Below are 11,150 nucleotides of genomic sequence, written 5' to 3'. Positions count from 1 at the left end.
TAGCCTTTTGTACCCGCTCGTAGTTAATCGTAAAATGGGTTGGCTTGAGAAGGGCCTTAAAGATCACCCAGTTCCAACCCCCCTGCACGGGCAGGGACACCTCCCACCAGACCAGGTTGCTCAGAGCCCCATCCAACCTGGCCTTGAACACTTCCAGGGATGGGGCATCCACAGCTTCTCTGAGCAACCTGTTCCAGTGCCTCACCACCCTCACACTGAATAATTTCTTCCTAATGTCTAACTTAAATCTTCACTCTTTCAGCTTAAAAGCATTACCCCTTGACTTATCACTACAAGCCCTTGTATAAACCCCTCCCCAGCTTTCCTGTAGCCCCTTCAGGTACTGGAAGGCTGCTATAAAGTTTCCCTGGAACCTTCTCACCCCAACTCTCTCACCCGGTCTTCACAGGAGAGATGCTCCAGCTCTGATCATCTTCATGGTCCTCCTCTGGACTTGCTTCAATAGCTCCATGTCCCTCTTGTGTTTGGGGCTCCAGAACTTGACACAGTATTCCAGGTGGTGTCACATGAGAGTGGAGCAGAGGGGGAGAATCACCTCCCTTGACTAATTCTGTCCTTAAAAGTAGTGGGATTTCCCAGTAGAGGCTGGCTTGGTCTATTGCACAGGATGGTACCTTCCTGTGTGTTACAGCCTGCAGTTTGACTCCAGACATCTTGTTCCAGGTGCTGTAGGAGAGGGCAGTGCCATGGCTGTCAGAGTACAAGAGTGCCTGGAGCTCCAGCTGCTGGAAATGGAAATGCTCCTTTCAATGTTTCCCAAGAAAGGTGAAATAAATCTGGATGAGGATGCTGTGCCCTGCATGCAGCGCTACCTGAGGAACCCTGATGGAGCTCTGCCCCCACAGCTGGAATGTTCCATTGCTGTTGATGTAGGGGAGGCACAGGTGAGAAATTCCACCTAGATGTGTTTATGTGTGTGGTTTTGTTTACTCCTAGTGCAGACACTTAAAAGCTGCACTGAAAGAAAGGTGGAAACTCACTCTCCCCTCAGTTTATGTTTGCTGTTTCAGAAGTCAAGAGTAACAAAAAACTCTTTGCTTTTAATTATTTATTTGAGTCTTAACTTGATTTGGACAAGAAAGGCACATGAATTCCCTCCTGCTTTTGGACCAGAGGCAGGGTCCAAAGAACTGTCAGCTTCCAAAGAACTGAGGTGCTTCATTTTAAGACACTGTAGAAATAATCAAGAGAAATGCAACAGCCTGTGGTTTGTAGGAGATCAGGTGAAATCATTTAGAGGTTCTTCTGGCCTAAAATGGATGTAAATCTTTTTTAATGCTTCCTTTGTTAGGGTGAATACTTGCTTAAAACAATCATAATGCCTCTATATGCAATATGTACCATCATAAACATTAGCTATGTTGGAGAAGTCCCAGCATGGTGCAACAAAAGGAAAAAAGCAGACAAAAGGAAAATGGAAGAAGTTATTCCAGTCTTTAGGATGTTGCAGTCTTAATTACATCTCATAATCTGCCTTTGTCATTGAAGAAGAGTCTAGCATGTCTTTCAGTAGCTCCAGAATTAATTTTCTTTTTTGTGTGTGTGTTCTTTTTTTTAAGGTAAAAGTGGAACTGCAGGTAGTGCTGCCTCATAGGTATCCTCATGTAGCTCCTCACCTTTTTGCAAGATCAGATGCACTGCACAGACAGCAACAGCTGCAGCTCAACACTGGTCTTGCTTCTTACATCAGTTCTTTGGGTTCAGGTGAACTGTGTATCTATGAAGCTGTGCAATGGGTGAAAGACAACAGCCTGTCTTACCTGGAGAGCAGCAAGGTGTCTTCTGAAAGGGTTTCAAAAGAAGTCGTAGTTAAAGAAACCTTGCACCGCATGTGGATCTACAGCCATCACATCTACAGGCAGGAACTGAGGAAAAAGATTTTTGACTGTGCAAAGAAGTTAAATCTGACTGGCTTCTGCCTAACAGGGAAACCTGGTGTCATCTGTGTGGAAGGACACCGAGAAAACTGTGAAGAGTTCTGGCATGATATTAGGTATCCCCAGTGGAAGCATATTTCATGCAAGCATGTGGAGAATATAGAAACAGAGGGAAGTATCAATAATCTTCGTCTTTTTCATGGTTTTGAAGACCTGCAGTTTCAGGCACATGGTGATTATGGCCTGAGGAATGACTATCACATGGATCTTGGCCAGTTCCTGGAATTCCTGAAACAACATCAAAGTGGACATATTTTTCAGATTTTATTTGGTGTCGAAGGCAAACCTGCAGACAAATAAAAGAAGCTGTGTAAGAAAATCTAATTTTGGACAGCAAGAGGTGATGTGAACATTGAAATATTGTGCCTGACAGCTCCTGTGTAAAGGAGAATTGTTTAACATATGAGAAGAATGGTTCAAATAGTTAATCTTAGCTGCTGTTTGTACTTGCCACATATTTTTGAGAGGTGTTAACTTACTGAGACTCTAAAATTTGCATTTTCACTCTAAGTAATGCCTCAGAGCGCTCGCAAGGTGGTAGAAATCCCAGACTGTATCCTGAATGACACATTCCTATCTCCTCATCTCCATGTGCTGTTGGTTATGGAGCTGTAGTGCAGACCTGTAGCGAACGCCTACCTGCCACTGTGGGATGCCAGAGTAGCTGCAGCCACAGAGTAACATGGTTTCCAGTACAAAAGGAAATCTCACCAGGACATTAATGACTGGCTGTGTGCAATGTCTTCTACTGAAGCATCTGCTCTCACTTCATTCCACTAATCCATAAAATGCAAAGGTTTGTGTCCAACCACAGAACCAAGTTTTGCTTTTATATGAAGGGCAGGGGGGGCAGGAGGCAGAACCCCACATCACCCATCCCCTTACATGCTGTGGGTAATACAGAAAAATGAAAAAACTATTTATATTGAATAAAAATACATATAATTTTACTAATGTTTTTTTTTATGTCTAATTAGTACTGAGAGACAATGTTCCAACACCTTGCAAAAGGAAATTATATTAATGGCTCATTAGGCAGTGCTTTCCTACAGGGTAGTGTGCCAAGTTTAGTGATCACAGTTCAGTTCCAGTTTATAATGCATTATCATATATAAATGGCTCCAATACAATATGTAGATGAAGGACACTACTGAGCAGTCCCCAGGAGCTGTGCCTTAAAGGACCACCAACTTGCCACCCTCCTCTTTGTCATGGAGCACCACAACATTAAAAGCAGTCATAGTGTTGAGCTGTAGAGGTTTGGCTGTTGGAATCTGAAAACCAGGCCATTCCGACAGCAGCTGTTCAGACACTGTGCCAGTACCCTCAGCTGATGACTAGAAAATAACAGCTGTTATTTAAAATAATGCACAAGGAAGTGCTTTAATACTTACAATAGTAATATACTGAAATACAGAGGAGAGCAGTATTCCTGGTTGCTCAGAATGATGTTGAATGTACATGCCTTCACTGTGGTAATTGTGTAATTCATATGATCATAACTTTGTCCAAAAGCACGTTCACAGGTCCCTGTTACACTACAAGGGAGAAAGCACCTCTTTGAGAATTCTGCAGCTGTGGCAGAGCTGAAGGGCTGCACAAATAAAGCCAATTTCTGGTTTTGTAGAGATAATCTCTATAGCATGATGGCAGAAAAAATGTTCAAATACACTTTGTTTCTAGAATTGTCCAGAAAGTATATTATATTTTTCTTGGAGTGGTAATTCTGTAACAACTAATAATTCTTCAAGTTTCTTTTTAGAACATTCATGTGTTAGCTGAGATTCCAAAATTTTTATTTGAAGCAGCAAAACAAACCAGTTTAGAAATAGGCCTTCTCCCTGAGATTTCAACAAGAAGGAGACGGGAAAGGCAACACTGGCATAGGCCAGAGGCTGTGCAGGAAGATGGTCAAACCATCTGGAGTTAGAGCTGTCTGAAGCTTTATTCTCAGCACAAGCTTTGTTCATTTTTTTCTAAAGGAGGAAACCACAATAATACAATCCAATTTTGCATCGTCCCAAAGAAAAGCACAGACTCAGGACTTTTATTTCTGGAAATGTTAATTATGAATCCAGAATAATACAGGTCATCAGCACTGTCCCTGGATACTTCCAGTGAGGTTTGCAGACAGAATAACTTTTTTATAGAATAAGGGTCACTGCCAGATACCAGTTTTGATAACTGGTTGACAGATGAGAATAGGCAAAATAACTATATCTTAGTGGAAATTAGTCTGTAGATGAACATATTCAGCATGCTGGATTATCAGTACATTTGTAAAAATTATTTTAAAGACCATACTGAAGAACCTGAGTTAAATATTCAATAAATATAAAAAATTTAATAAAATGTGTGTTTCCCTCATAATTATATACTCTCATCTCTATAATAATTGTTCACCTAGTAGACCTAGTAGACCTTGTTTGGGAGTTTGTTACAAATATATCACATAGGATGTGTGCTTAAAAATACATTGGCCTCAAATACTACAGGAATTAATTAGGTTTAATAGAGGAAAAACCCTACTGCTAGCCAGACAACTGATGTTTGTAAGAAAATTCTTAGTCAAAAAGAAGCCTGTGAGTAATATTTTGATACTCCTTTTTTGTCAAGAACATGGAGTCCAAGCACTTCCATGAACTTCAGGCCAAACAATTGCAGTGTATCAGCACAGCAGTTACCTTGGTGGGGCAAGGAAATCTTTCATCTCTTACTGGACTTTAAGAATGTTAAAATATTCTAATTAGATGTGAACAAAGGGGTCTGCAGGTTCAGTTCTCATTATAAAGTTTTCCTTACCCCACAGAGGAGTGACCAATAAGGTCAATAAGGTGGAAAACATTCTAACCTTACTGTTGTTAAAAGTTTTGGGTTCCTTTATATAATAGCTTGACAATTTATGCAAATTGCACTGACCTGTAATGCATTAAGCCATCGTCACGTGCATTTCTTAGTTTTTCATGGTGCTATTTGTCTGCTTCATTTCTCAGAGACAAAACTCTCAATTCAAGATATAACCACTTAGTTTTATAACAAAAGATCTATCAAACTATAGTGCAGGATATCTCAAAATAATCAAAAAACTACACAAATATATTTCTCAGTTTAATTTTTATTTTCTGATGTAGAGTTAATATTTCTTGATCTGAGTTTCTAACCAAATATTACAATTTAGAAAAAGTTTTCTGCATCTTAAAAAATTAGCTATTCTTAGGCGTCCTAGGCAGAAATGTTCTGAATATTTTAATGATTTTTAACTGCTGCTGCTTTGTTCGTTCTTCATTAAATATTTACAGTTTCACTTTTATGGCTTCTTCTGGCCAGGTGTAAGAGTCAGCCACAAAGCTGTTATAATCAGTACTGTACATCTGGGAGCGGATGAAGGCTTCTAGGTCCTTGGGCTGAGGGTAGGTGGAGGCAGTGTTATTCCTGTAGGCTTCTTCTGCAATCTGGAGAGATGCATGAAAATCCTAATTAGTGCCAATAAACTATTTGAGTACGTTTGACAGGATTTAAAAGTTCAAATTCAAGACAAGACTTGACCTTCTCAGGTGCTGATGGTCACATAATTCACACTAGTCGGGCCAGTATACAGTGAATAAGACCAGGAGCAGGATGATGTTTGCTTGTCAGTGAGTGTGAACCGTGCTACTTCCCAACAGGATTATGAGTCTTTGCTGTTCCCAATAGACTGCTTGTCCATTAATATTTTAGCTTGCATTGGTACAGCAGTAGTTAAAATACTCCACAAACCCCAAGCAAAATTTTTGCTTTTCTATCACCAGGTTACCCTGTTTTGCCACCTTCTTCAAAGCACCGTACGAGAAGTGGGATTTGTTCAAAGCTCCATGCTCCCTGCATATGAAAGAAGTTTATTTGCTATAGTTTTTTAGAATGTATTTCTCAAAGATAAACTCACTCCTACACAGCGTGAAGGTTCAATTCCAGCAGTGCCTGGAGGAAATTTGAATATTTCCTTGCTTTTTCCTCACCCAGACCATACCTAGGTGAATAAATTATGCATCACAAGTACAGCTGCAACAAAAACAATGTTTAGAAGGGGCTGGAGCCCACTCAACACATCAAAGTAGCCCCTCACATCTGAAGAACACCTGCTTGGGAAATGTGTATCTTTTGACTGGGCACTGATCAGTGACACAAAAGGAGTTGGACAGAGCGGTTTGACGCAGCAGCACTCTTGGGCAATATCTACCTCAAAGTGTACTTGGCAAAGGCCAAATCTCCAAAGAAAAGGAAGGTGGTCTCCTTCCTGCTCTCCTTAGCTCTCAAGTGCTACTTGTCCAAGATTCCTGTAATCAACTTCAACTTGTAGGAAGGTGTGTTAGATGATCAAATAAAATGCTTAATTATGTAGAGTGTTGGAAGAAATGAAGCCACCGAAGACTGAAATGACTTACCCTCACAGCAATTTTCAGTGACACCTGCTGGATAGTGACTAACGGAGGGTACAGACGACCTTCCTGTAAATTCTCCTCTGAAACTTGCTGAGCTATTACCTAGGAGAATAAAGCAGACATGTTTAACTTGCAGATGCAGCTGTAGCTTTAGTTGACAAAGACTGCCTTTGGGTCTAGTGATGTTTCTGCTACCAATAGCTAAAACTTCCTTGTCATTTGGGGATCTGAAATAGAAAATAGGTTTTCAGGGTGATCCAGATTGGCATTTGCTGAGCCTGAGAATCAGCAAATGCGAGTTTGCTAACCTGTTTTCTACTTTGTAATCTCTCTGGTGGACTTGAAGTTTTAATTTCTTTAACTGTCCACCTTTGTACCTTCTAGGGAGTTGCTAGTTAGGTCCAGATCTAACTGTCTTCTATGCAAACGAAGGACAAAATTAATACATTAAAAACAGTCTGACCTTATATGCAGTTTTTAATAGCTTCCTTCCCTAACACTCTGTACTGCAATTCTCAAAACAAATTATTAAAAAAAATTAAGAAGGATTGGCATCAGCAGAGTCCAAATTTCAAATTCCTCCAGCTTGCTTTGCGGCAGAAATGAAATTGCTCGAGGGGGGGAAGGAGGGAGGAGGGGAAGGATGATGGGGGCAGCAGGGAGGAGAGTGTCACTTGCTATTTGAACAGGTGGGAACACGTAACAGGCACAAGAAAAGCAAGTTCTTTGTACAGTACAAGCTCATGCTTCTTAAATCTGTTACAGTTTATAAGCACTTTCCATTGATATTTAGTACACTCAGCTTGCTCCTGGAGCATGGACCTTTCTGTTTAGTGTCATCCAAAAGGAAACCAGGCCCCTTCCCTCCCAAGACAGTGCTGCACTGTGGATCAAGGTGGAGTATGTAGGGACACCACCAGGGAGATGTGCTCAACAAGAGCATTCTGATGCAAAGTAAGAGTAATGTAGAGACAGCCCTAGTGTTCCCATCAGGAGGTATGACACAATTTTGTGCAATTATAGCTTAAAAAAAAAAAGTTAGAACCAAATCACTGACTGGTCCAAAAGTGTGGTGATACTGGTGAGTGATATGACTTGTAGGGGTGATGTGACTCTGCGGATGGAAGGAAAACTCTGGTCTGGATAGAGTCGGGTGGAGCCATGTATGACCCCTCAAGAGATCCTGATAAGACCAGGGAAGTCCAGGAAACGTTGTGAAATGAAACTGGTAATAATGGCCCAAAGATAAACTAAGAAGTGTGTTCTAGGAACATGTTAGGAAGATACTTGAAACAGAGCAAAACTTGCTTCCTGCAGTTCCTGTTGTATGTGGGAAACAGGACCTTGTACATGTTGCTTGCAATCACCTCAGACAGCATAAGAAGAAGAGCCTGACTATCAAAAATTTGCCCTTTCTGGTAGAAGTAGGTAAGTTTGAACTTAACAGCAAACACTGTAGTAGCTCCAGGTTTAAAGAGAAACAATGTTCTCTTCTGCTGCCTACCCAGCATCCTGGGAGGTGTAGTGGGTTTTTTCATTTGGAATGGAAATGATAACATGAGCAACAATAGATTATACTCTAGTTGAGTAAAACAAGTCAAGGAAAGTTATGTGTTTACATCTTAATCAGAGAAATACAGCAGAGATAAAAACCCACTAGGGGGAGCTAAGAAAACATGACATCTAGTTTTCTTTCCATGGTAACAACGAGGTTATTTTAAAATGAAACGCAGCCCTTTGATAAAATAATAATAATAATAAAAAAGCATTTGAATGTGTAAAGAGGAGGTTGCATCACAGGAGTTTTGCTGTTAACAGTTCAAGAGGGCTCTGCAGGAAATCTGAAGAAATCAACAGCAACTGTAGTGTATTGCACCCCTGAAAAAAGGTTCAGGAGTAGAGAACTTACTTTGTGATGGGGTTGATAAAAAGCAAACTATACAGCTGCCATGCTATTCCTTCTGACATACTCCTGTAACAGCATTAAAAACTGTGCAAAACCACAGAAACAGGTGTTTTCAAAGGGAATAGCACCTTCTTCATGTGGTCTCTGAAAAATGCTCCTTGAGAACATCAGTTCAATGGCAGAAGAAAAAATGATGAATCAACATTTGGAATTCTTAAGCAAATGAGGCATCACAGAAAATGCAATTACGCCAAGGTATAAATCTGCAATGTAACACTGCTTTGAACAGTGCATTTTTGCTCCACCCACTTCAAACAAGAATGGGTTAGAATTATGGAGGGTATGAAGATGAGCAAGGATGATCAAAAGGTTAATTTTTTGTGCAAAAAATAATAAAATAGACTTGGGAGCAAAAAAGAGAAGACTGAAAGAAAACACAAAAGACAACATTTCTCATAGCTCTATAGGAAACTCAAATCATCAGGCAGCAGGAAATTGTAAGAGAAGAGTTTCTACAGAACTCATAATTAAATTGTGACATTAATTGCCAAAAGATGTTCAAATGAGTAACGTTTCAAAAACTATTGGGGTCATTTATGAAAGAGAAATCCACAGAGGGATAAAACTTCCAGTGCAGGAAGGCCATATAGCACAGGCTGCTAGAACCTGAGAAGCCATTTCATCAGAATGATTGCTCTGTATTTTCCCTTTGTTTACCCTCTTTTCCTCAGCTTCTGCTACTGATTACTTTCACAGGAAGACACTGGGATGTTTAGCTCTTAGATCCAACCTAGTATGGCTACTTCATGTTTTACATTTTAATTAATTCAAGTTCTTAATAGAGAAATTAGCTAAGCCTTATTGCAGAGCCTAAAGGAGAGGTAGCCAAGATGGGACAAGTGACATAAAGCAAGTGGGCGCACCTTAATTTTTGGAGGATGTATTCTCTATAATGAAAGGATTTAACAGGATTATTTCTGGAGTAACTTAAGTCACATCTGCCAAGAATATTTCACTAGTTCATAATTCTCTGTTCCTTTTATTGTGTTTGATAGGACTCAGAAGAATAGGTAATGTCCCTTGTCATCACAGAGCAATTGTCTGCAATCAAGAGGTATTACAGCTTACAGTACCTTCGATTTATTGTCCAAAATCAAAGTTACATTCTATTTTACTTGGCAGGAAGAAAAGAACACTGAAAGTAGAATTTGTTGTAGTTACAATAAGCTATTTGTGACTTTTATCAGATTTAACTGCAGAGGTGGCAAAGCAAGAAGACAGGAGGTGCAGGCATGCAGCCTGGGCTGCTTAGTTTCTATACTTTCCTTTTCCAGGTAAGCTACTGCTGCAATCTGAGAAGGTACTTCTACTTATAATAAACAGTTTTGGTGCTTTTAACTTTGCAGCATCTTGGGTGCTTCCATTTCAAGCAGAGAACACTAACCACTATTCTAAAACCCAGATGAAACTGTTTTGATTTTACCCTTCCATTAAAAAAAGCCGAGAAAACACAAGAAAAAGCACTTTTGCCTTTGCTTTGTACTGTAATTCCAGCTCAGGCCCCAAGCAGCCTGCCCAGCCTTCACACCCGACACCTCTTTCGGCAAAGACTCCTCTGAGATCCATCAGTTGTCACCTGGCTCAGGAACCAGCTGCAGCTCACTCAAGCCAGTCACACACAACCTCTTACACAAGTAAGGAGACCAGATGTGAATGCTTTTAACTCCAGCTGTTTGGCAAGCAGCTATCCATTGATCTTGCCACTGATAGAGACTTTCTATGCAAGAAAAGAAAGACATTTTTACATGTCAAACTTTTCTGGGGACTTTGCTAGAGGAAGGCAATTGTGTACCAGTACCTCTACCAAAAAAGAAGAGTCAGGAGAGAACCTCTATCTCAAGAGAGAATTTAAAAGCTTCCTCACAACTTCTGATACCATTTTACTTCCCTGGCTATTATGTTTCTTTTTTCAGTTAGATTTCTTTGTTCAGAACAGATTTATTTTTTTCTGACTTAGTAGACAGCGACTTGAAACACAGTTCAGTCCACATATGTGCCACCTTTCATCCAACAGTTCTCTATATATAGGAACCATTTCATCCAAACCAAAAGGAAGCAACTTCTAGAATGAAGTAAGACAACTGTTTAACACAGCAGTTGAGACCAGCAAGTGAGGATCACTGTATCCAACTGAAATTACAGGGGAGGATTCAAAGGGAGGATATAATTATCCAAAGACTTATGAGATGGATCGTTGCCCTCCTAAGATGGTTAAAGCCAATGGAGACAGTCTGGGCTCTTTACTAATTTTAAAGATGGAAATTGTGAATGTCTTTCTTATAGATGGCAAGTTGCTGGCACACTTTTTAAAAGATGCCATAGTATGCACTTAAAAATCCAGCTAGGGCAGTGTGCCCTTTAAGAAAGCTTCATGAGACATATTGCCAGCCACAGGATCACAGTACCTATCAGCTGCCTCTGAGTGACAGTAAAGGACTATTTTCTTATAGAATTTATTAGAATCATATAATAGTTAAGGGTGGAAGGCACCAGGTTCCAAACTCCTGCTATGAGCAGGGACACCTCACACTAGACCAGGCTGCACAAGCCTCATCCACCCTGGCCTTAAACACCTCCAAGAAGGGGGCTTCCACAATGTCCCTGAGCAGTCCATCCCAGTGCTTTACTGCCTTCTTGGTGAAGAATTTCCCCCTAATATCTAACCTAAATCTACCCTCCTTCAGTTTAAACACATGGAGCAAGAATCTGGAATGCAATATCCCTTAGAAAAGCTGCAAGAGTTGAGTCAGGTACTCTCACCTCTGCTAATTGCTGCAGCTTGTCTTCCTCTAATTGTTCCATAGTAGG

At 40.4% G+C, this 11,150-nt stretch overlaps 2 protein-coding genes across 2 annotated transcripts in view; one reads left to right on the top strand and one right to left on the bottom strand.

The window, feature by feature from the left end:
• The first annotated feature begins 707 nt into the window (after positions 1-707).
• Positions 708-2,258, top strand: RWDD2A (RWD domain containing 2A). The gene is made up of 2 exons (XM_010003014.1): positions 708-905; positions 1,581-2,258. Exons 1-2 carry the CDS (start codon positions 708-710, stop codon positions 2,256-2,258), a joined length of 876 nt encoding a protein of 291 aa, XP_010001316.1.
• Positions 2,259-5,055: 2,797 nt separating this feature from the next.
• ME1 (malic enzyme 1, NADP(+)-dependent, cytosolic) overlaps positions 5,056-11,150 on the bottom strand; it is a 129,384-nt gene continuing 123,289 nt past the window's right edge. Inside the window, exons 12-13 of the mRNA XM_010003004.1 lie at positions 6,380-6,478; positions 5,056-5,410 (exon numbers count right to left, since the gene is read on the bottom strand). Of these exons, the coding sequence (XP_010001306.1) occupies positions 5,252-5,410; positions 6,380-6,478 (258 nt within the window). The 3' untranslated portion in view covers positions 5,056-5,251. The remainder of the gene's footprint in view (positions 5,411-6,379; positions 6,479-11,150) is intronic.

Source organism: Chaetura pelagica, unplaced genomic scaffold (genome assembly GCF_000747805.2).
Source record: "Chaetura pelagica isolate M959 unplaced genomic scaffold, ChaPel_1.0 scaffold170, whole genome shotgun sequence".
In the NCBI taxonomy this organism is placed as follows: Eukaryota; Metazoa; Chordata; class Aves; order Apodiformes; family Apodidae; genus Chaetura; species Chaetura pelagica.
This window is presented reverse-complemented; position numbering and strand designations above follow the sequence as displayed.